The sequence below is a fragment of the Lonchura striata genome, chromosome 2 (genome assembly GCF_046129695.1).
Source record: "Lonchura striata isolate bLonStr1 chromosome 2, bLonStr1.mat, whole genome shotgun sequence".
NCBI lineage: Eukaryota > Metazoa > Chordata > Aves > Passeriformes > Estrildidae > Lonchura > Lonchura striata.
Genome location: NC_134604.1, coordinates 29,432,234 through 29,456,359, shown reverse-complemented (window position 1 = coordinate 29,456,359; position 24,126 = coordinate 29,432,234). Strand labels below are relative to the sequence as shown.

Sequence of the window (24,126 nt, the reverse complement as noted above, 5' to 3'; positions counted from 1 at the left end):
GAGTGGTGTCCCTGCGCCTGGCATGAGTGTTGGGCTAGATGCTTAATCCTCTGCGCCCCTACCTTACCAGTCTGATGCCGTGGCTCCTTTCCCCGCTGCGGCTGCAGCACGCCTTTCTCTGCTGCCTCTTGGGGCTGTTCCCCCCTCCGTGGGTGCCTGCGGCAGGAGCGCCGCTCCCTCGCTGCCGGGCCCGGCCCGACGCTCCCGGCGCCGCCGTTCCCGCGCCGGGGCGGCCCCGCGCGCCCGGGGGCGGGCGGCGCGCGCCGCTGACGCTGCCGGCAGGGCCAATCAGGGGCCAGGGTGGGCGGCGCGGGGGCGGGCCCGCGGCGGCGCGTGCGCCGGGGCGGCGGGAGCGCGGCACGTGCGGCGGGGTCCCGCGGCGCGGCCATGGGGCGGAAGCTCGACCCCACCAGGAAGGAGAAGCGCGGCCCCGGGCGCAAGGCCCGCAAGCAGCGCGGGGCCGAGGTGGAGCTGGCCCGCTTCCTGCCGCCAGGTAAGTGCGGCCTGGACCGGCCCGCGGCCGCCCCGCGGCGCCTGCGGCCGCCTCACCGCCGCGTGTCTTCCCGCAGAGCCGGAGACCGGCAGGAAGAAGCTCTCTAGTCACGGCAGAAAGAGGTGAGGGGGCGGTTCGGTGGCCGCGGTGTGCGGGCCGGGCCGGGGCTGATGGCGCTTCCCCTCCCGGTGCAGGGCTGCGAAGCGGCGGCTGGCAGCGGGCGGCGGCGCGGCGGGGAGCAGGCCGCGAGGAGGAGGAGAGCGGGAGCCGACGGGTGAGTGGGAGCGGGTCCGAACCGGGCTGGCGGGCCTCAGTCCTGCTTCCCCCCGGGCGCTGCCGCCGCCGAACTTCTCTGGCGTCCTTTTCAAGGCAAGGGATGCGTGGAATTTCATTGTTCTAAATCACAGAATCCTAGAGTTTCCTGAGTTGGAAGGGACCCACAAAGATAGTTAAGTCAGCTCCTGGCCCTGCACAGGACCGCCCCAAGAGTCACACCACGTTCCTGAAAGTGTTGTCCAAACCCTTCTTGAGCTCAGATGGACTTGGTGCTGTGATCGCTTCCTTGGGAACTTGTTCCAGTGCCCTCTGGGTGAAGAATCTTTCTGATATCCAACCTAAACCTACCCCCTTCCCCTGACACAACTTTGATTGCCGTACCCTCAAGTCCTGTCTCTCAAGTCCTGTCGTGGGTCACCACAAAGATCAATGCCTGCCCCTCCTCTTCCTCATGAGAAAGTTGCAGACTGCTATGAGGTCTCTCCTTAGTCTCCTCCAGGCTGAACAGACCAAGTGACCTCAGCTGCTCCTCAGACAGCTTGACCTCCAGACCCTTCATCATCTTGGCCTTCTTTTGGGCTCTCTGTAATAGATAATAATGAGTTTTATCTGATTTCTGGTGACTGCCATGCCAGGAGGCAGCGTTGTCTGAAGAACTAGTCAAAGGTCTCTCTTCTGTGTGTTAAGTCCATTTTTTACTCATTCTTTATTCACAGAAAGGTTGTTGCAGGCTGATTTTATAGCTGAGGCTTTTAAGTCTGTGTGTTACATCTTGTGTAGCCCAGGAAACTTTTAAAGTAGAAAGAAGGAAGGATAGACAAAGATTCGGGACAGGATACTGTAATATGTCAGAGCAAATAACCATAAGAATTTTGTGGCAGTGTTTTTATTTGGTAATTATAGTTAGATCTCCTGAAAGGTCCGGTGGGGGAGAGGTGGGAACATGCCCAGTACTTTATGAGATGTAGAGAGCAAGTCCCTCCCTCTGGACAGGCAGCTCAGGACTCGGACTAAGGCCTTTGTGTGTAACAACTGAAAAAGCAGAGCAGCTGATTTTGGAAATAATGCCTAACTTTTGACTGTTTCTTCTGCCTCTAGTTGAAGAGCAGCTGTCCCCACAGAAGGATAAACGTGCTGTAAAGGCAGCAGGACAAACTGTCCGTGGCCGTTCTGGCTTCAGTGATGGCAATTCCAAATGGCTGGCTCCAGCCAAAGTCAAGAAAACTCAGCCTAAAGGAAATCATGTGGAATTATCCAGTGATGGTGAGGTGGAAGAGAGTAGCTGGGAGATGGAGGAGGAGGAGGATGGGAGCAGTGAGGAGATGGTGGATGATTATGGTGCCTCATCATCAGAGGAAGAAGAGGTAGGAACTTCTTGCCCTCAATTACACAAGGAATACTTGATGTTGGTGGCTGAAAGGACCCCTCAGGCCTGGGGGGGAAGGATGGCTTTAGTGGCAGTGGGTGGTGAGGTGGTGGAGAACTTTCCCCTTTTTCCTTCACAAGAGTGATTTAAAGTTTAACAGTAACAGCTGATTCCAGCATAACGTTCAGTGCTTTTGTTTGTTGACCCTTTTAAACAGAGCAAGTAAATTTCACAGATGTGGGAAGTAAAGGGGTGACTGTGGATGTTTTTTGATTAATCTTTTGTCTCTATTTAGCTGCTGCCTATTGAAAAAGCTGCCCTGAAGCAGAAGCCTGACAGGTGAGTGTGTAGAGCCTTTCCCGAGGAAAGAGGAGCCTGTGTTGTTATTCTTCTGATTTTGTGCCATCTGAGAAATGGTAGTTGAGAAGCATCTGTGTGATCCTGTTCTTTGTTGTTAGGGAAGGCCTCAGTGAAGATGACAGTGAAGAGGAGGAGGAAGAAGAAACAGAAGAGGCAAACAAGCAGAAAATGGGACAGAAGGAAGAAGAGGGCCCTGATCTGCAGCTCAACCTGGATATAGATGAACAATTTAAACTGCCAACTAGTGAAGAGATTGAGAAGGAGGATATCCTTTTTATCTGTGGCATCCATAAGCCGTGTGCATGATGCAGCACGGGGCCTGGATATAAACAGAGAGCTTCCTTTGGACTTTTATCATGCACATTACTTAGCAAAAGTGTCTCTGCGTGACAAGGTATTTTTAGCTGAGCTGTCCTAATAGATAGTGTATAATGCTGTGCTTCTCTATAGCACAGTTAGGAAATCTGTGACACCCTGTATGGGGCTTGGAACCTGCCCTAATTTCCTTTCTAGTCCTAAATACATATAGATGATTTATTATGTGGTTTGTTCCTCTCTACCTTGATTTTCCTGGTGGGTGTTTGTGTAACCCATTCCCAGAGTTTCCGATGACAGCAATTCTAGCATCCAAAGTTCTTGCTGCTGGATTTGCTGATTTTAATTTTCTGCCTTCCTTCTTACTCTCCTTTATACTGCTTGGTTGCCCTTGGGGAATTTCTGGTCTCTTTTTCTTCTGCAGGTAATGCTTTCACTATTAAAACGCTACTTTTGTTAGTTTTTTGGGGTTTTTTTCCCTGTTTTTTTCTTTTCATCTAAACTAATTCTTTTAAACACCCTCTAGTTCTGCCTTGTGAACTTTTTTGTCCAGTTTCTTCCTTTGAATCCTGCATCTGCTGAGCTCTGATGGAAGCAGTATTCCAGCAGAGCCTTTCTGGCGCAGGCAGTGCTGCGGCGCGCGAGTCCAGCGCGGCTGATTGTACTTGTAAAGAGCCCCTGGGCGAGTTCCTTGTCTGTTGGTGATTCCTTGACGGTGTTCCCACCTGCTGAGCCGCCTGACCTGCACGTCATTCACCAGCGCATCCAGGGCAACATGGAGGTGCTGCAGGACTTTGGGGTGAGGCGGGAGGAGGGCCGCTCCCGGCAGGAATACCTCGCGCTGCTGCGCCGGGACATGGCCGCCTACTACTCCTACAGTGACTTCCTGCTCACCAAGCTCATGGACATCTTCCCGCTCCCTGAGGTGGGATCCTGCCCCTAGCTGTGCTGATCCACGGGGCTCGGCTGCCTCCCTGAGAATTCATTCCTGTCTCTGTTCTCTGCCCCTCCTTGCATCCAGCTGATAAACTTCCTGGAGGCTAACGAGGTCCCGCGCCCTGTCACCATTCGCACCAACACGCTGAAGACGCGGCGGCGGGACCTGGCACAGGTCAGCAGGAGCTGGTGGCTGTGTCCTGAGCTGCCTGACCCACAGAGCAGCTCAGTCCCTTCTCCTTGCCTTGTAGGCTCTCATCAACCGGGGCGTGAATCTTGACCCCTTGGGGAAGTGGTCGAAAACGGGACTTGTGATTTATGACTCCACTGTGCCCATCGGTGAGATCACCTTTGCCGTACAGGGCTGAGTTCACCCGCTCCTGCTTCCCTTTCTTTCACGTGTTATCTTCTTCTGTTCTGCCTTCCCTGCCCAGGTGCCACCCCAGAGTATCTGGCTGGACACTACATGCTGCAAGGAGCCTCCAGTCTTCTCCCTGTCATGGCGCTGGCTCCACAGGAGAATGAGCGCATCCTGGATATGTGCTGTGCCCCAGGAGGCAAGACCAGCTACATAGGTACCACCCTAGAGCCTCGGGAGGGCTGCTCTGTCAAGCGAGGAGTTTCCACTAGTCCACACAGAAAGTGGGAATAGAGGGGGACTGAACTTGAGGAAAGGAGGGGGTGGTTGTCACTGGAGACAAAGGGTGCATGAGGTTTTCAGCCCCTTGCTGGTGTGTTTTGCCCTCTGGCAGCTCAGCTTATGAAGAACACAGGGATGATCCTGGCTAATGACAGCAGTGCCGAGCGGCTACGTAGTGTGGTAGGGAATTTGCACCGCCTGGGAGTCATCAATGCTGTTGTGAGTAACTGCGATGGACGCCAGTTCCCCAAGGTACGTTCCTGTTTGCAGTGCTAGCCCAGAGCTGCTGTGCTGTCCCTTCAGTGACTCTCCAGTCACCCGTCATGGGAGGATGAGCAGAGCTGCTGGGGAGTGTGTTTGTTGTTTGATACAGAGGCAGGAACATGGACGGGGAGGAGGAGTGTTTCCTGCCTTCCCAGCCTTCTGGTTTCCGTTCTAATCTTGGCCTTGTTTTGAGTCCCCAGCTGTGGGCGTAATTCCAAATCTACATCTGCCTGTAGGTTATCGGAGGGTTCGACCGTGTCTTGCTTGATGCTCCTTGTAGTGGAACAGGCGTCATTTCCAAGGATCCTGCTGTCAAAACCAACAAGGTGGGTGACAAGTGCAGACTCAAGTATGAGTCATAACAGGAAGGCCTTTGGGGGCAGCTTTGTTCTTGAGAGATACCTACAATACAGTTTTCCTTTTCTTTCTTATTCTATGTGTTGTACCAGGGCTAGTTTTTTGAGACTACTTCTGCAGAAGGCTCCAGACTCTTGTACATTATACGTGCTTTGCTCTCCTGTCATTCTCTCATCCACAGCAGAGGCCTGGGGTGCTTCCCCATGCCTGTGGCATCCTAACCTTTCTTTCTCCCTCAGGATGAGAAGGACATTCAGCGTTGTGCCCACCTGCAGAAGGAGCTGATTCTTAGCGCCATAGATTCGGTCAATGCTGCCTCAGAGACGGGGGGCTACATTGTCTACTGCACTTGCTCCATCATGGTAAGTGCCTTCTACCACGATGTGCTGTGGTCACCTCCTCCTCAGGAGATGGTGAGTTTTGGATCCTAACACTTAGCCTCTGGCAGGTGGAGGAGAACGAGTGTGTTGTGGATTATGCCCTGAAGAAACGCAATGTCCGGTTGGTGGCCACAGGCCTGGACTTTGGCAAGGAGGGCTTCACCAGGTGCGTGCCGGGTTACAGGCTGCACATGGGACTGCTCCTGGGTGGCCAGGTTTGAGCAGAGGCGTTCTATCGCTCTCACCCCACTTCCTCCTCCAGGTTCAAGGACCGTCGCTTCCACCCGTCCCTCAAGTCTACGCGGCGTTTCTACCCCCACACGCACAATATGGATGGGTTCTTCATCGCCAAGTTCAAGAAGTTCTCCAATGCCCTCCCGCAGGCACAGAAAGGTAATGTAGTGCTGGAGCTCAGCTGAGCTGGCTGCTTCCCCTGCAGAAGCCCCGGGGTTCTCACAGCGCCTTTCTCTCCTTTCAGATGAAGAGCCTGCTGTGGAAGCGGCAGCTCCGTCCGCTGTCCCGGATACCGCCATCACGGAGCCTCCGCCAAAAAAGAAGAAACTTGAGGAATCAAAAGCTCACAAAGAGCAGAAGCTGCCCCAACCTGCTTTGAAGAAGAAAGGTTCATTGCAAGCACAGAGGAGACCCTTAAAGGCTGTCCGGCCTTTTCCCAAAATGATGCGGCCTAAAGTCCCTGCCAGGAAGAAGAAGCATAGAGTGAAAACGAATGGACAGTGAGAGGAACTGCTTTTCCTTGTGCTGCTCCCTTCCTTGGAGAGCAAAGGCTGCTGCAGCTCTGTGTGTACCCCCACTTTGCTGCTCTGTGCAGATCATCTCTGCAGCTCTGAGCACCTGGGACAATGATAGCCCCCTTTGCTCCTTTCCCTTTTACATCAAGGACTGATGCAGTGATCCATTAGAAGTTTTATACTGTTGCTCAAGTCTTGTTCTTTTTCCTTGGAACACAAAATACAGAATTTTGCCGTGTCCCCTTATTCCTTTGCAGCAGAAACCCCTCTTTCTCCCAGGTGATGCTCTGGCATTTCTGGTGTCTGTCCTTATTCCCTATAACAGGGATGTTTTTGAGGAAGCAGTGGGAGCTGAAATCCGTGCTGCCTGCATGAAGGCTGTATTGTGTGGAGCTGTCAGCTGAGTCTTTGTCTGGCCAAGGCTCTAGCCCAGTGGTTCCCTAGTTCCCTGTTGTCACTTAGTTCACTCTTGTGACTGTCCCCATTTCACCATTTTTCTAGTCCCTAGCAGTGTCTCAGTTCTTGACCTCCCAGGCTTGAGCAGGGATTGCTTTTGGTTTGTGGAGCTGTACAGTGAAGTTCTTTTTGCCTTTGTGTTCACCCAGATGCAGCTGCTTCTCCTTAAGACACAGTGAGCAGTGGTCTGGGCTGTTTCTATTTAAATGTCCTGCTCTGCTACACGTCAGGCTGCAGCTTTCCACTCCATTGAAGCCAACAGTGATCAGCAGAAACTGAGGGAACCTGCTGTGATGGGTGCCCAGGGAAACACAAAACAGCACTTAAAAAACATGAGCAACGAAAAAGGCCTCATCCTGTTCTTGCTCCCTGGCCCATCAAACCTGGGCTGTGCTGGTGGATTGTCTGCCCACACTTTGGTGGGTCACTGGCAGCTGGTCCTCAGGCTTGAGATCTGTCTGCTGCCTGCTTCTCAGGCCTCCTGTCCTGCTTGCAGGCTAGCCCAGCTTGCAGTAACTAACAGACCAGCAGCGTGCACGCGTGCAGGGAAAAGGGCTGGGATTAGCTTAATGCCAGGCCAGGACAGATGGTGGTAATTTGGAGCAGGGCTCAGCCACACAGGCACAGCGACCAGCAGCCAATCTCCATCTGACTGCCTCCTATTTATTCCTCTCTCCATTTCCCATGCTCAATTCTTGATTTAGCTTGATGCCTCCCTTTCTCCTTCGTTCCTTCCCCTCAACATCCCATAGTAAATTTTGCTCCCATAATCTTCCTTGAAACATTGCACTATATACTTTGCATGCTCCTGCAGTTTCCCTCAAACATCCCATCACAGATCTGCTCTTTCCCACGAAGCCCATGATAATGCTGCTTTTTTATCAGTTGTGAAGGTTCTGGCTGAAGCCCTTCAAGGTTGCACTTGAGTGATTCCTGTAATGGTTCAGTCTCTTGGTGTCTCAGGAGTCCTGCTCTTTGTTACAGACTTTGTTATCTTCTGCTTTTTAGGGCTTATCTGTTTATTTACTATAACCCTGTTTGGAGTGGAGGGGGGAAACTGACTTTATCATTTTGTGTTGAATAGCCACTAAACAAATACCTTCATGGCTGAAAATTAACTTTTCCCCCATGCTTCCCCATGTGAATTAGGTCAGGGAGGAGCCTCTAAATGCAACTGTCGCACTTTGGGCTTGTATCTGGATTGTTGGATACAGAGGACCCAAGGGATGATTTTTGGCATCTTTCAGAATCATTAAATATATGCTAGGTGCACCCAAGGGAAGGAATTGCTGCTTCAACACTGCATTGCTAGTATCCCCCATCTGCATAAAGACTGTAAAACTGAGAAATGTTCAGAGAGGACAAATGCACCTGAAGTTTTGGTGAGAAAAGCAGCAAGAGCCTCTTTAAGCCCTGGGCCTGTCCTTTCGGGAGTGATGCTGAGATCTGTCCCGTGTTGTTGCTGCTGCCTGCTGAGGCAACCATGTGAGTGTGCAGCCTCAGCTTGAGAACCAGTTTATCCCGATAACCCCATCAGCAGGGATAGAGTTTTCCTGGCTGGGATCCCAAGGTAACAGTCTGGCTTCCAGCAATGTCCAAATTATGACAGAATTTCAGCCCTTAAATGCAGGAATAACCGCTGCTTTAACTGTGTCAAGAAAACTTCTCTCTTGCTGAGCATTGTTCCAATCACTTGGCATGCCTGCAAACCTTTTGTTATAGCTGGGAAGAGATGGGATAAATTTTCATCTCTCTTTGGTGGTTTGCTCTCCTGTTCTTGATTTCAGCTGTTGCAGTTATCACTGCTCAGAGAGATGATGTTGAGTCTGACATCGAAATGCCAGCATTGAGCATTGAGCATTGAGCTGGGGATGCAGCAGCTGAGGACAAAGCTTGGTGGCTTCCTCTGCATTCTGGTGCAAGGCTGTGGTCACATTAGGCTTGTGCTTGTAGCTGCCTCCATACTCTGGGAATCTTTTGTTACCTGAAAGCTGAGATTTCTGGAGAATGTGACTGCTGGATCATCTTTCAGTACCTTCCTTTAATGTGCTGTAATATCTGAAAGCTGCTGATAACGAGGCTTGCAAGAGCTGAGACAGAGCAAAGCAAGAGCCGAGGCAGAGCAAGGATTGAAAGCAGATCTGAGGGGTAAAAATGCTGTCACAGATGAAAAGCTTGTTGAGAGAAGTCGTGCTATCTGTTCCCTGTGCTGCGTGCAGTCCTCTCCCCACACTGGGAATCTGTTGGAGAAGCCTTATCAGGGCACAGTGAAGACGGGCAGCTGGCAGCTCCTGCCTTGCAGGCTCCAGCAGCTCCCCTCCGCACGCCGGGAGGGAGGCAGCCCTGCACTGCTGCACCCTTGGGGCAGTGCAGGAAAGAAAATTAAGACTTCTGGGGACAGGAGTGTGTAATGGAAAGAGAAGAGACTCCAGTAGCAACGGGGGTCAGCCACTGACTCCAGTGATGTCATGTGCTGTAATGTCTGTCCGGGCCAGGCGTGCTGCTCCTGGCTGCACTGCCTCGTGCCTGGCTGTATCCAGAGGAAGGGGCTGAAGCCCTGCACTGCACATTCCAGGGACTTGGGTATGAAATCTGGATCTTCGTGCACACACTGCATTGCACATAACACCCAGAGATACAGATGCTTTTGTAGGGGCTGAATCCACAAAAGGCCAAAGTCCCATCAGTGGGTCTTGCTCCCCCAGGCTGTCCATCCCTGCTAGGGAGGATGTGGAGAGTTCCTGAGGAGGATGTCTGCAAGTCCCACCTGCCTGATGGAGTCAGGGGGAGCTGCTGAGAAGGTAAAGTCATTTGGGTCCCGGGCTCTAGTACTGCCTAGAAGTGCTTTCTCATGAAGATCTGGCTCCAAAACTCCCCCCTGGACTGGTGTTTGTGTATTTTTAGAAGAAAATCCATTCCCTCCTTTGCTGTTAGACAGGAACATTTCTTTGTGTTAAGTCTGGTGATCACCCAGCCGCTGCTGGCAACTGTTCCTCTACACCAATTTCTCCAGATTTGCACCCAAATCCAGGCAGCTGACTGGGCTGATGACTTTGCTAGGCCCAGAAGTTCTGTGTGCATTGCAACACCTCCCTCTGGTTGTGGATAGAAGCAATTTTATGGGTCAGTTTTAGTGAAGAATCTTGGAAGTTGGAAGACTTGAGAGTTCACACAGAAATACTTCAGCAGTGTTGTGCAAGGCAGAAGGCAACACTGAGGCACTCAGAGGGAAAGGGGAGCAGGGAGATAGGGTACAGACACACCAGAGAGACCAATGCCATACAAAAAGAGCCTCTGTGAAAGCTGTGGAGCTGATTTGGACAGGTTTGACCTACAAAGTGCCTTTGCAAGGAGGATGTGTTAGCTACCAAGAGCTTCTGAGATCTGGGAGAGGAGGAGCATCTCAGCCTGGTAATGGATGTTACAGCTGGGCAAATGCAAAGGAGACAGGTGATTTTAATAGGAGGTGGCCACCTGGGGAACCTACCTTGTTTTGCCCATGGAGGATAGTGGTAGAGACTTAATCTCTTTTTACTGTGCTGTCAGCAACTAGGAACAGAGTCCCACACAAGTACCTGATCTGAACTACAGGCATTTGCACTGTCTGTTTTGCACAGGGTCAGAAAATGCAGCGTTTCTTTCTTGGCCTTAAAATCTGTGGAAGATAAATACCACCATGTTTGCAAGTAAGTGTCTTTTTTCACATTGGCTACAGGAATGAATTTAAGAGCTTTAATGAGCAGCTCTGCATGTCAGCAGCTGCAGCCCAGCAGTGCCACTGTTGACCCTGAGCTGATAAACTGGGAGCAGGAGCAGTGGGAGGGTCTGGAGAAGTGCCAGGTGAGCCAAGAGGGGAAGATGAGGAGAAGGAGCTATTGTGCTGCAGTGAGACTGAGGCCCGGAGGAGAAGTGCTGTGGTCCCCTGGGTAGCAGGATTGTCTCTAGCTCCTGGCCTTCTGCAGGAATAAATAGAACAAGTTGGCCCTTTGCCCCAGTCTGCATCAGTAGGAACCCTTTACCCCAGCAAGTATCCTAAGCATGGGAAGTTAAAGAAAAAAGGAGGGTCCACAGTGCCTCCTGTCCAGGAGGCAGCAGGAGTGTTGGTGGGAAGAGGTGCTGGAGGTCTGTAGCCTAGTCCCTGTAAGCAGGGCTGTCCTGGCACTAGGTCACATCACTGGATTTGCACAGCTGAGCCCCAAGAACCACCACAGACAGAGATCCCACCACCTGCTCCAGTGCTGTGCTGGCCTGCTGGTAAAAAAAGCTTTTCCTGATGGATGGCAATGCCTTCCTCTACTGGCATTTCATTAATCAGCTCCACTGGCTGGGTTTCCCCAGCTGGACAGGAGCAGGCCAAGCAGAGCTTGGGAAAGCACTTGCTGCACGCTTTGTGGCGTTGCTCTTGCCTTGCTCTTCACTGGCTGCACGCAGCAGCAGATCCCCCACTCTGACCTTGCTGGCCCGGGTGCAGGGGGGTAAAACCAGGGGTGTGGGAGGAGGAGGATGCTGGCAGAAAGCACGGGCTGCCAGGCACGCAGGCAGGCTGTGGCAGCAGGAAGGAGGGAGTCAGTGGTGGCTGAAGGTCACATGCTGGGAGGTTCCAGAGCTGGAACTGTCACTGCTGCTTCAAAACAAGCTTCTTGACTGGGATCCCTCTTGTCCATCTGTCCTGCTCTTTTCCCTGCGTGTGTATTTGGTTGTATTGCTGCCGGGCACATTGCTCCCTACCAGCTGCTGTTGCAGCACTGGTTTTATGAGTTTGGGGATCTCTTCTGCCTGCCCATGAGGAAAGCCTTCCTGCCCTCCTCTCCCTGGACAAAAGCACTGCTTGCCACTGCTCAGCCTCCCTAGTCAGAGGCAGAGCAAAGGAACATCTGCTCGAGAAGTGTTAAAAAGGAGGTGACAGAAGAGGAAAGCTCACTTCTTCCCCAAAGCCAATCTCGGAGGGACTGAAATGCAGCTGAGTTCCAGTGGTCATGGGTGTGCCAGGGAGGATGCAGATGGTTACTGGCGGGAGAGGAAGTATTATAAATGCTGTGGGGAGCCTTGAGTCATGGGCAGGACAGGGGAGACAGGCAGGCCACAGGATATAACTGATGCTGGACACAGCAAGGCAGGAGTGGGGAACAAATTTGATTTGGACTGCTCCCAGCTCAGGATGGCACAAGAGTAATGGAGGGACAGAGGAGACCTGTAGTCCTGGAGGAGAAGCAGCAGGGAACAGGCAATAGGCAGACTCTCAGTCAAGGCTCACAAAACTGGCCATCCTCAGTGGAGCCAGGAAGTTCCTGGCAGTGTGGCTTGAGCCGTACACTGGATCCCAAGGGAAGGGCTGCCCCACTGGAGCATGCCCAGCTCCTACCACAGAGCTCAGTGCAGTGTGGTGCTGGGCATCTCTTTGAATTCCAGCCCCCGGCTCGCTCACCCCTCGCTGATGGCTCAGCTGAGACAGCTCAGCTCCTCAAGTCCTGGGGGAACGGGCCAGGAGCACACACACAGCAAAGGAACACAGGTGTCCACATCCATAAAATATTTATGTAGTGATCAATTTGTGCGCGGTCTCCTCCCACTGGATAATGGGGTGAGGGGCGACGCCAGCGCTTTCTGCACAATTCACCTGAGGTCGGGGTAAGAGGGAATGACCGAAAGTGGGCTGAAATAAGGGACATGAAACAAGACCCGAGGCTGCTTCGTGAACAAGGAAGGAGGAGGCCAGTTGCAAGCCAAGCATGATATCTGAGAGGCTGCCCGCACACAGCCTCCTCTGCCCGCTGGCTCGCCATTGTCCGGCGGCAGCTCCCCGCGGGCGGGCTGCCGGCACGGCAGGGACAGGGCTGTCTGGGGGGCTCGAGAGAGAGGATAACGAGAGGGTTTGGGGTGCAGAGGAGAAGTTATGCCCTCTTTTAGGGGGGCAGCTCCGGGCAAGCACTAAAGTCTATGCCAAAAAAAAAGGAATAAAATATTAAAAAGGAGGTAGAAGCACACCGTGCTGCGGCTGGGCTAGTTACGGAAATCAGTAGCAGGCGGGGCTTCAGCTAGCGGTGCCGGAGAGGGACTTCCCTCCGGGGAATCCTGCTGGACCGGGCCGCGTCCCTTCGCCCCGGGGCACCCCGAAACCCTCCGGGGAGGCCGGGCCGCCCCTCGGCGGGGCAGGGACGGGGCCCGGCAGGGGAAAGGGAGGTTCTGCGGCGCTCCCTCTCCTGCTCGCTCCGCCCGGGACCGGCGGCGGGGACGGGCGGCAGCGGGGGCGGCTCCGGGCGGCCGCCGCCGCATCCCCGCCGCAGCGGAAGCCGCGCCCCCGCCGCCGGGGCCGGCCGGGCGCATCCCCCCGCCCGGCGCTCCCCGCCCCGTCCCGCCGCCGCCATGAACCCGCTCTTCGGCCCCAACCTCTTCCTCCTGCCGCAGGAGCAGCAGGGGCTGGCGGGCCCCGAGCTGCCGCCGCCGGCCGCCGCCGAGCCCCTGGGCGGGGAGCCGCCCGCCGGCCCCTTCCCCGCGCCGCCCGCCGCCATGGCCCTCCGCAACGACCTGGGCTCCAACATCAGCGTCCTCAAGACGCTGAACCTGCGGTTCCGCTGCTTCCTGGCCAAGGTCCACGAGCTGGAGCGGCGCAACCGGCAGCTGGAGAAGCAGCTGCAGCAGGCGCTGGAGGAGGGGGCGGGCGGCCGCGGCCGCGGGCCCCCGCGCCGGGACCAGGCGGTGCAGACCGGCTTCGTGGGTCCCATCCGCACGCTGGGGCTCGGGCTGGGGCCGGGGCTGGGGCTGGGCTCGGCCCGGGCGCTGGGGTCGCCCGGCTCCCGCCCCGGCGGTCCCGGCCAGCCGTCCGCCTTCTCCGCCGGCTCCCGCTTCATGCCCGGCACCATCTGGTCCTTCTCGCAAGCCCGGCGGCTCGGCCCGGGGCCCGAGACCACCCTGGTGCAGGGACCGGGCGTCTCCTGGGTCCACCCCGACGGGGTGGGAGTGCAGATCGACACCATCACCCCCGAGATCCGAGCCCTCTACAACGTGCTGGCCAAGGTGAAGAGGGAGCGCGACGAGTACAAGCGCAGGTGAGGAGGGGCGGCGGGAGCGAGGGGCACCGGCGGCATTCCCCGGGACCGAAACTATCGCCTGCAGGGCTCTGTCCGGTGCGCGATGTGAGGGGCAAGCAGGGAGGGAAGGCGACGGTCCTGGCCGGACTTCTCGGGAGCACAGGCAGCACGAGGAAAAATGTGGACTCCTGAAAGCATTTGTTTGTGCCTGGGTCTCCTCCCTTGCCGCCTGGTGTGCGAACCCCCTCGGGATGTTCGTTGAGCCTTGTTCCATCTTACCAACCTGGCATGAGGGACTAGAAATGCTTTTCCAGGCAGGGAAGGAATAACCCAGGAGCTGTGTTTTAAAACCAAGGGGATCTGGAAGCACTCAAGAAGGAGGAGCAGCCTGAAAGTAGCTGAGGAGGGTGGACATGCAGTAGTGAGTGGGTTTGGATAGGAGAAAGCTGCTGGGAAGGAAGGAGTTCTCTGAACGTGTCAGAAGGTGTCGAGAAGCCCCTCAGCAGGTTGGCTGGCCTCTCCTAGGCCCTTTCCCTCTGCAGTGCTCTCCAGCTGGCCCCTCAGCAGCAGAGAGCCGAGGCAGGACACCCCACTCCTTGGGGGCTTTCCTCCCGACCCAAAATAGCTGTGGCTTGGCACGTGCCTTGGAGAAGGGCGAAGCAGAATGCAAAGCTAATCTCTTGGCCGGTTCTTCTTTCCCGTGCAGGGTGGCCGCCGCTCTTGCCTCTTGCCAGCGGTGCTTTTGTGTCCGGCCAGTTTCCGAGGCTGCCCCCGGATCCGCACGTAGGATGAGATCAGGCTGGGCTGGCGTCGGAGGGTCAGAGCATGGGGCTGGGCAAGAGTGTCACTGGGGACTGACACCACCCCAGCCAGTGCTTTGGGGTTTTTTCAGAAGTCCCGTTATGACGCTTTGGACGCAGTTAGAAAGTTTGTGATTCCACTCCCAACTCCCCACAGGGGCTGTGCCACCCACCAGTTCTGCACGGCCACAATGCCAATATCAAGGCTGGGGTCCAAGGTGACACCTTGTGCTTTTGGCTTTATAAGGCTTAGGCTGGGCAAACTTGCCTGTCAGATGCTCTGGAGGCACTGAGCAAGGCACATGGAAAGGAAGAGTTGGCATTTCTTCTTTCCCACCAACTGCTGCATGTACCTAAGGCCTTTTATGATTAAGCCAGTGGTCAGGGTCCTTCTCCAGAGAGGAGCAGCACTCCTTGCATTGCATTTTCAGATCAGAGAGTGGGAAGCTGGATCCTGTTTCTTGGCCAGGAAAGCTTGACAATCAAAGTGGGTCAGCCAGAGAGGACCAAGTTAGTTTGTTGGTGCTGCTGAAACTTTGGGAGAATGGAGAGCTTTTCAGGGTTGTCCTGCTCTGGCAAGTGAGCTTCAGGGAAGGCTGCAGAGGGGTTGACAGAGGGACTGCTGAGGGTGAGATGGAGGGGCACCACAAGCTGCTATGAGCTGCTGTTATGGTGGGATCTATTTTTGGTGTGTGTTACCAGGAGCTGAGGGAAAGCAGACCCCACCCCCAGACCCTATCCAGCACTGGGAACTTTCTGACGGGTACAGCCAGGTCCCAAACAGGGGAATGGAACAGAAGGATTCAGTTTCCACACCCTTCTCCATGCTGGGGGCTGACACCAACATCCCTTGGGAGCTGAGAGTTCCCTTCCCAGTGGGCTGTGATCTGCCATGGGGACAGTGCAGCTGGTGTCATGCCTTTGCCACCTGCCTGGAGACAGATGGAAGAGGCCATATTAACACAGGACTTCCCAGTTCTCTTACTCATGGCTTGGGTGCTAGAGCTTGTGCTTTTATCAGGACAGCGTTGCTGCTGTGTGCCCCACAGCACTTGGAGCAGTGCAGCAGGAGCTTCTCTCCGGATACACAGGGTCTGAAATTCAAGTCAGGGATCCAGGAAGGCTCTGGGGGCTGTAGGGAAGGATGATAATAATTGAAACAGCAGGAGAGAGGCTCACAGGGGCTGCACTTGGGAGGAGCAGACTGAAATTAGGTGGCCTGGATAGGGGCAAAGGGTGTCTGTGAATATCACACAAACCTGCAAAGTGCTGGGGATCTGGGAGTCTCATCAGGTTTGTGCTGTCTGCTACACCTAGTACTTGTATTCACAAGTAGTTCTTATCCTGGATGTTGCAAGGACACACTGGAGGTGTGGAGTGGGCAGTGCTACAACACAGTGTGTTAGAGTCACAGAATGGTTTGGGTTGGAGAAGGCCTTTAGGGGTGACCCAGCCCTATCTCCCTCCCTGCTGTGAGGTTTCACTAGGTCAGGTTGCTCAAAGTGCTGACCTTGAACATTTCCAGTGATAGGCTATCTACAACTTCTCTGGGCAACCTGCTCCAGTGTCTCAACACCGTCATAAAAAATTGTTCCTTATGTCCAATCTAAACCTGCCTTCTTTCAGGTTAAAACCTTCACCTCTTGTCACTGCAGGCAAAAGGTCTGGTACAAAGTCTCTCCATCATTCTTATAAGCCCTCTTGTTTATTAAAATGCTTCAAGAAGTGTTTTGTTGTTGTAATTGCCCTCTGAGGAGCTGTGCCAGGCTGCAGGGCCATCCCCACTGAGGTGAGCTCCAGCATAGCTCAGATGTGGCAAGAGGGGGGATAAGGGGAGCCTCAGGCCCCGAGCAGCCCAAAGCCCTGGTGTGCACTGACCCTGCAGGATGGGGTAAGTGCCTGTTGCAGTGAGCAGGATTTTTAAAATGGATGGGGGAATTGTTGATTTTTCTAAGTGAACTTGTTGAAGGGACACACGTGGCAGGGACAGCACTGCATCTTTCCAGGTCCCTGGCTTTGGGAGAGCTGTCCCCTAGCTGACAAGGAGATGGTCAGGTCTGCGTGCAGCTGGGACCCTGCTGCCCTGGCTGTCTGCCTTTGGGCAGGTTGTTGCTTTGCAGCAGTGCAGGGAGGACCTCCCCTGTGCCCTTGGTGCACCGCTGGCCCTGGGGTTGTGCGGGGCAGCCTTGCTTCCAGCTGGCAGCGACCTGGCGGCGGGCGCAGTGCTGCAGGCAGGTTATTATTAGGAGTGGTGCATTGCAGGAGGGAGCAGGGGAGAAGGAGCCAGGCAGGAGATGAGGGAGAGAGGTTCGCAGTGGATGGGTGCACGGAGTTGTCCCTGGTGGGGGGATTTGTCTCTCTTTTCTCCTGCCTTTTAAGCCGGTGTGTATGTGACCTGCTGTCGTCTTCCACAGCATTGGTGTGAAATGAACTCTCAGCAGGATTTGCAGCTGTGCTTTACGTCCCCAGTGAGTCTGGGCTATATAGAGACCCAGAGGGAGGCGGGGACCAAAAAAGAGGCAGTGCCACACCAAGAAAGATGCTGAAATTTTTTTATTATGGTGGAAGGCGTTTTTGTCCCTGGGGAGGGAGGCTTTGTTTGAGCAGTTCCCATATAAGGGCAATTCTACCTTTTAACTTTCTCCTTTCTTTTCCCTTCATCTCTCTTTTCCCAAAGGGATGGGAACAATCTTTGATTCCTCTTCTGAAGCTGTGGTATGGATCCAACACCAACAGGAGTGTGTGCTTTTGTCCTTGTTTGAGTAAGGAGCAGCATTGCTAGCTTTAAGAGCTTAGAAATTCACAAGCCAGGGCTCTCCCACATCCTCAGATTGTCCAGATACCCTGAGATAACAAATCTGAGGGCTTTTCATACGCTTTCTGGCCTCCTAGACCTTCGGATTTATTGTTCAGACTTGGTGTGGGTAAGTGAGAGGAGAGATTTTTCACATCCTTGTGCAGAGTCGCAGTGTCTGTGTTGGTGCTTGCAGGCATTAAATAGAAACCAGACCTCACAGCACCGGGAAGAGCCCAGCTCTGGTTGCTATCCCAGAGAGATCTCGCTTTCTCAGAAAAATCTGGCTCTCCCAGAAGAGCCAGGAGCTGGGTAAGAATGCAGCAGCCCTGCCCCATGCTGCACCACAGCACATGCCACCCCCCTTGCTCTATGGGATCCTCATTAAGCCAAGAGCTGTAGGACTTGATGGACTCCCAACAGACTGTGGGCTGGGCCAACACTGCAGTGAGATCCAAGAGGTTGATCTCATGCAGTGAAATATAATATAATAATTGCTAGGGGATGTGCCTTTGCACAGCAAGGCTGGGCGCCTTGCAGCTCTGCTTTTTGCAAAGCTGCAGAGCCCAATACCCACTGGACAGCCTGGCATAAAGTGGCAGAATCCATCCTGCTTCCTTGTGGGATGAACACAGTGTTCCTTAATCCAGTCTGTTACTTAGCAGTAGAGCCAAGGGGTCTTGTGCCCCTGCCCAGCCAGCGTGGCCTGGCCCGGGGCAGCGCTCTGCACTGGGACAGGCAGAAGAGCAGCCCTTCATGCACATCGTGGTCACTTCACACTGTGAGGTGGTTTGGTCAGGATCAGGGTTTGTGCTTCTGGACAGCCTGAACTGCAACGCTGCAGACACACGAATGTGGTCGCAAAAGCGGTGCAGGTGGGGGCAGCTCTGCAGTACACCTGCAGACACGTTGTTGGGGGTTGGAGCTGCTGTGACCCAGGGCTGTGGGGCTCAGGGGCAGATGGAGAGGCGGGTGGGCTGTGACAGGCCGTGGTGTCATGCCTTTGCCAGCCCCGGCGTGCTCCCAGCTGCCGTGCAGAGCCTGCAGTCGGTGTCCCCAGCTCCCCCCACGGCAGGGCGGCCGTGCTGGGGCAGCATTTGTGCCCGGGGGGGCCGATGGGCTTGGCAGCTGCCATCCCTGAAAACAAGAGGCCATGCATTCCTGGGCACGTTCTCCTTCCCGCCCCGGTGCTGTCATCCCCCGCTCCCGGATAGCTTTGGGGTGAGCAGCTGCCGCCCCGTCCTCTCCCTTTGGCAGCCGGCGAGGCGAGGCCAATGGGGTCTGACCAGCGTTTGTCTCCCTAGATGGGAAGAGGAGTACACGGTGCGTGTCCAGCTTCAGGACCGGGTGACTGAGCTGCAGGAGGTGAGCCTTGCTGTTCCCCCTTTTCTGCACCCCAGCTGCCCCACACTGCTGCTGATTTACCCATCTTTCTCTTTCCCCGGCGCAGGAAGCCCAGGAGGCCGAAGCTTGCCAGGAGGAGCTGGCCATGAAGGTGGAGCAGCTCAAGGCAGAGCTTGTTGTCTTCAAGGGACTGATGAGCAATGTGAGTCCCTAATCCCTCTCCAACCCCACAGCAGTGTCCTACCCACGTGGCGGGCCACGTAAAAAAGCAGTTCCTTGGTGGGGCCCATCCAGCAACTGGGAGGGTTGGTCTGGGGTGCAGTGAGCAAAGCAGGGATGTGGGAGTGGTCCTGCATGAGGAGGAACGTGGGGGCATCGATTGCCATCTTGTGTAATATTCCTCTTCTGTCCCCTTCCTGTGGTGCCGTGGGTTCAGAACATCACGGAGCTGGACACCAAGATCCAGGAGAAGGCCATGAAGGTGGACATGGACATCTGCCGTCGCATCGACATCACTGCCAAGCTGTGTGATGTGGCACAGCAGCGGAACTGCGAGGACATGATCAAGATGTTTCAGGTGAGAAGCGCCCGCTGCTGCTCCCGACTCAGCCACCAGCACTGGGGAGGAGAGATCCCAAAGGAGGTAGAAGAGACAACACCAGCCCCCTGCTAGGGGAGGCACTTGGTCACCCTCGCTCCTTGTGGTCCCTTGCTTTCTGTCTCTCTCGGGAGGACCAGGCTAGAGGGCACAGAGTGGAGGTGGAAAGCTTCAGATGTTGCTTTGGAGATCAAGAGTCCCCTCCACCTCTTGCTGACCTGTTGTGTTGGGCCCGGGGACACCACAGTGCTAGGGGAACAGCTGCAGGAGGGAGACAAGTTGCTTGAGTGTCTGTCTCTAACTCCATCTCTTTCCTTTCCCTTCCCCTCTCCGTCATCTTCTCTCTGTCTCTCTTCTCTGTCTCTGTCTCTGTCTCTTTTCTCTTTCTGGATGTTGCTGCCTTTCTGTCTTGCTCTTTGTCCCTACAGAAGCAACTGGTTAGTTCCATTCAGTTGAGAAATTTTAAAAATTTTAAACTTTCTTTTAAAAAGGTTGGCCTATAAATATTGACATGTTTCACCTTTTTCAGACTGTCTCTTTTTTCCTGTTTGTGTCACTGTGTTTCCCTGTCTCTGGACTGGGGTGGTGGGCAATTTGAGTTTTTCTACAGTAAAACCATGTTGTTTTTTTTCTCATCAAATTCATAGATTCCATCTTTAGTTGCTTAGTTTTAATTTTACAAAATGCTAAAACCATGTTTTATCCATTGCACCCATCTTTAACCTGATCATAATGAGCCCGTCTCTCTCTCTCTCTTCTTCCTTCCTTTCTTTCTGTCTTTCTCTCTTTCCCTGCCTTTCTGTCCCTCCACCATTCCTTTCCCCTCCATCTCCTCCCAACTGCCTGCTCCTGCCCTCGGACCCGGCCTCGTTTCTGTAGTCTCTGCACTTGTCTCCCGTTAAGGTCCCAGCCTCGGTGGGGCGGAAGCGGGAGCGCAAGCAGGTCAGCGACGAGGACACCTCGCTGTCGGAGAGCGATGCCTCCCGGAAGCCTGAGGAGGAGGAGGAGGACGAGACCACGGCCATGAGTATCAATGAGGAAATGCAGAGGATGCTGAACCAGCTGTGAGTGCGGCTGCTGTGCACCTCTGCCCACGGTGTCGAGCCAGGCTCCAGCGCCAGGCTCCCTGCTGGTCCTGGGATGGGGAGGGTGAGGGTGGTCTGTGGCTTCTCTGCCCAGGTGAGGGTGAGATGAGAGATGCTGCTGTGGAGAATGGTCACCCTGTGCTCTGTGGCACAGTGGGAATGACCCCCTGGGGGACCTGAGCCCGCCTGTGCCGAGAGTGGGAGCTGGACCAGCTCCCCTCCTCTTGCCCTCCTCCTGTCTTTTGGGAATCTGTGCCCGGATTTGCTGGGGCTCCTGACTGTAAGGCCAGCCCCTTCCCATCAGCTGTTGGGTTTGGGCACACCTGAGTTCACCCTAACCAGATTCCCAAGAGCTGCAGCCCTGCCCGTGAGCGGGTGCAAGGCTTTGGCACCGACACAGCCCCCTGCCTGCTGTGCTCTCCTGCTGGGTGCTGACATGCTGTTCCCTTGTGCCCAGGAGAGAATATGACTTTGAGGATGACTGTGACAGCCTCACGTGGGAGGAGACAGAAGAAACGCTGCTCCTCTGGGAGGACTTCTCTGGATATGCCATTGCAGCCGCAGAGGTGCAAGGGGAGGTAACGGTGGTGACAGGGCCCTGAGGTCTTGTTGGGTTGGGACACTTGATCCTGCCTCAGCCTGGGAAGATGCTCTCTCAAAGACCAGATTTCAGCCCTTTCCCTTTGCAGGCTGGTACAGGATGCTTTCCTGCCTTTTCTGCGTGAGTACATTACAGCATCCCTGTCGAGGTCTCCTTTTTAGAGACAGGCCAGGGACCTGTAGCCTGAGGGGTGTACTGAGGGCTGGGTGCACACGTGGGGAGAGCCACAGCCCATCCTGAACAGAACACTTCCTCTGGCTGGACCTGTCTCTGGTGATTCTTGCTCATGTTCTCCAGCCCAGCTACCCATTGTGTAGCAAAACTGCCTGAAGAGGGGCCTTGGTATCTGGCCAAAGCCCTTGTCATCCCAGATCTTTGGCCCTTGGCAGTCCCCTGGGGATCTGTCATATTTGGGAATGGTCTTTGCTCTCCAAATCTTCAGTGCAATGCTGGACTTGTTTGGGCTGATGTGTCACTGCCCAGTGTGGCGAGTCCTGAGTCTCTCAAGTGCATGTTGACAAGACTGACTCTTGTCTTATTTGTACTACACTGTATATATTTCTTCCTCTTTTCCCTGTGCTGCCAGTTTTTTCTCTGATTTGTCTCTCTCTTGCCTTTGACTCCTCATGTTGGACGTTTCTCTGCCTCTAAACCTGCTGTCTGCTCTCCTCAGCAGCAGGATGACAGCCTGGAGAAGGTGATCAAGGACACAGAGTCGCTGTTCAAGAGCCGTGAGAAGGAGTACCAAGAAACCATTGACCAAATAGAGGTGGGAGAAGGAAGAAATGGGGGAGGGGTGGCACAGAAGGGTCTGAGATGGGGGAGTGAGTCCCTGGGGGAGGGAGACACAATGCTGGAGCAGTCACTGGCAATGTGGGTGACAGCCCCTCGGTCTGGCCATGCCCACCACGTGCCCTGGGATCATCTTTGCACTGTTTCCCTTGAGCAGCTGGAACTGGCTACAGCCAAAAATGACATGAACCGGCACCTCCACGAGTACATGGAGATGTGCAGCATGAAGCGAGGCTTGGATGTGCAGATGGAGACTTGCCGGCGGCTCATCACCCAGTCTGGGGACAGGTGAGCTCCAGCAGGAGAGCCAGGACACCCAGGCTCTGGGTCTGAAGCCAGGGTGGTGGTGAGAGGGAGCTGAAGGACATGGTAGAACTCCTGCCCTGCCCTCATGTGGAGAGAGGGCAGTTCCCAGAGGCTGTTGAACTCCTGGCTGGCCTCCACACAGGTCATGGTGCTGCCTCTGCAGAAGGTCACTTTTGACCTTTTTGACACACAGGAGTCACTTCTGACACATGAAGCGAGACCTCTGAGAGAGAGAGGAGCTTCCACTGTGCAGGGACATCGTGTAAGTCCCCAAAGGCCTTTGGAGCCAGAGTGGCTCCAGGCTGGGGACCCCTGTGGTGGACTTCCACAGACCCCTAGCCTTACATACCTTGTCAGGGTTGTGCTCTGGGCAGGTCCCTCCAGTATCTCCCCCAGCTCTGCTTCATGCTCTGGAATGGAATGGTGTCCTCTGGAACACCCTCCCAGCACCCAGGCATTCCTGCAGATTTACACATGCCCAAAGGGGCACTTCAGCTTCTCTCCTCCTTGCTCTGGTGACCCCTGCCCATACCAGACTGGGTCCTTTCCCTCCCCCTGGGTGATGCTATGACTGCTGCCCTTTACTGTTCTCTGCAGAAAGTCTCCTGCCTTCACCCCGACCTCCAACAGCGAGTCGGCCCCGAATGAGGAGAGCGAGGAATCTGACCGTGATCCCCCCAGCGACGCTTCCATCAGATAATGAGGGGAGGCCCGGCTCCCTCGGACCCCCTTCCTGGCACGGGGTTGCCTGAGTCACACCTGGGAGAGACTGTCAGGGACGTGGAACTGCTGGTAAACGTCTGTCGCCCAGGCTCACTCTCGTTTTGGAGTGCTTGGCAGATCCCACATGCCCCTTCATTGGATACCTTGCAAATGGGAATAGCTAGATAGACCTGAGGGCCCTTGCCCGGGCTGCTCTGCCTTCAGCCCCTTCTCTATTCCCTTTCCCTGCTTTGGTTAAACCGTGGTTTGGGCGGGGAGGCTCCAAACCTGCCACGGTGGCGTTCTGCAGGACGTGTTCCCAGGCGCCCCAGACCCGCCTCCTCTGGCCTCCGTCCTGGTGCACTTGACCTGCCCCTGCCCTCCCTGCGCTACACGGAGCCGAACGAGAGCCGTACCTCCCTGCAAACTGGACCTGACACTGGTGCCAACTGGACCGAGCCCGGGGCTCTCCCTGTCCTTGCTGCTGGCCGGTACCTGGTGGTCCCCACGCCGTGCCGGGCACCCCCAGCCCTGCCACGCCTTCTCCGGGGCGGGGGCTGAGTCCCGCTCACTGTGCACTTTGCTTTGCCGCCCCTCACGTCTGTGTTACGGGGGCGAGGTCATTAAATGGGACAATTTCCTTTTCTACAGCTTGGCTGGGTGTGGGCTCTCCCTGTACGACGCGTGGCTCGAGGCGGGGCTGTCGTCCATCAGACCCCAAGCCCACATCAGTGGGTTTCTCCATGGGAGTCCCATCCCTTGGGCGTGCCAGGCGGGACTGGCAGATGGGACAGTGGTGAGATCCCTGTGCTTAGAGCCCCTGGCTCTCAATAGGCACTGGTGCTGCATGGGCTGCCTTGTTTTTAACCTGAAGCATCATCAATGCAGAGGTTGAAGGATTGAAAATGGAACTGATCCTGGCTTGTGAACCTCTTCCTGTTTCCTGGCCTCTCCTCCCACACCAGGGCATCCCAGAGCACCTTCTTTCCTGCCCTTCCTGCCCTCAATCCCATATCCACTTCAGTGTAATTGCGGTGGGGAATCCCGTCCCACCATCTCCTGTGGCATTTTCCTGGCTGGCTGCAGCACCTGCTCCTCCGGTGATGGTGACGGGAGGCTGGGGGCTGCCAGGGTGTCAGGAAGGAGCGAGCAGCCTCCAGAGAGGCAGTGTGATCACTGAGAAGTGGACACAGCCTGCACAGCCAAGGCAGGAGAAGCTTTGGAGAAAAAATGCTTCCCACTAAAGGTACTGAAGGGAAGAGAAAGTACATGACAGTAGAGTTTTTGGATCATCGCTAAGATTAGGTATGGAAGGTCAAATGGGGGCTGAGGGATGCACAAGAGTTTCTCTCTATAGATGTGGCCTGGGTGGCTGATGCTGCTGGGTGCTTGAGGTGGGAGCGCTGTGGCATCCATGCACTGCACCACCGTGTCCGTGTTTAGGCAGGGTGAGGTGCTCTGCCCATGCCTGCACAATGTGTTAA

The 24,126-nt window shown here is 55.0% G+C and overlaps 2 protein-coding genes across 3 annotated transcripts; both read left to right on the top strand.

Annotated features, from left to right (window-relative positions):
* Nucleotides 1–328: 328 nt before the first annotated feature.
* NOP2 (NOP2 nucleolar protein) lies at nucleotides 329–6,364 on the top strand. The gene is made up of 16 exons (XM_021549207.3): nucleotides 329–493; nucleotides 570–615; nucleotides 688–767; nucleotides 1,868–2,133; nucleotides 2,431–2,474; nucleotides 2,594–2,760; nucleotides 3,536–3,735; nucleotides 3,832–3,921; nucleotides 3,998–4,085; nucleotides 4,181–4,321; nucleotides 4,499–4,638; nucleotides 4,887–4,976; nucleotides 5,247–5,369; nucleotides 5,456–5,553; nucleotides 5,650–5,780; nucleotides 5,866–6,364. Exons 1-16 carry the CDS (start codon nucleotides 388–390, stop codon nucleotides 6,123–6,125), a joined length of 2,070 nt encoding a protein of 689 aa, XP_021404882.2. The 5' UTR covers nucleotides 329–387; the 3' UTR covers nucleotides 6,126–6,364.
* A 6,591-nt stretch (nucleotides 6,365–12,955) lies between these two features.
* IFFO1 (intermediate filament family orphan 1) lies at nucleotides 12,956–23,292 on the top strand. Of its 2 annotated transcripts, none has more exons than XM_021548997.2 (9): nucleotides 12,956–13,638; nucleotides 18,519–18,579; nucleotides 18,665–18,760; nucleotides 18,995–19,135; nucleotides 20,060–20,220; nucleotides 20,699–20,819; nucleotides 21,516–21,611; nucleotides 21,792–21,922; nucleotides 22,538–23,292. In XM_021548997.2, exons 1-9 carry the CDS (start codon nucleotides 12,956–12,958, stop codon nucleotides 22,638–22,640), a joined length of 1,593 nt encoding a protein of 530 aa, XP_021404672.1. In that variant the 3' UTR covers nucleotides 22,641–23,292. The 2 variants fall into 2 exon arrangements, with proteins under 2 accessions (XP_021404672.1, XP_021404671.1); XM_021548996.2 differs by having other exon boundaries at nucleotides 20,036–20,220.
* The last annotated feature ends 834 nt before the right edge of the window (nucleotides 23,293–24,126 follow it).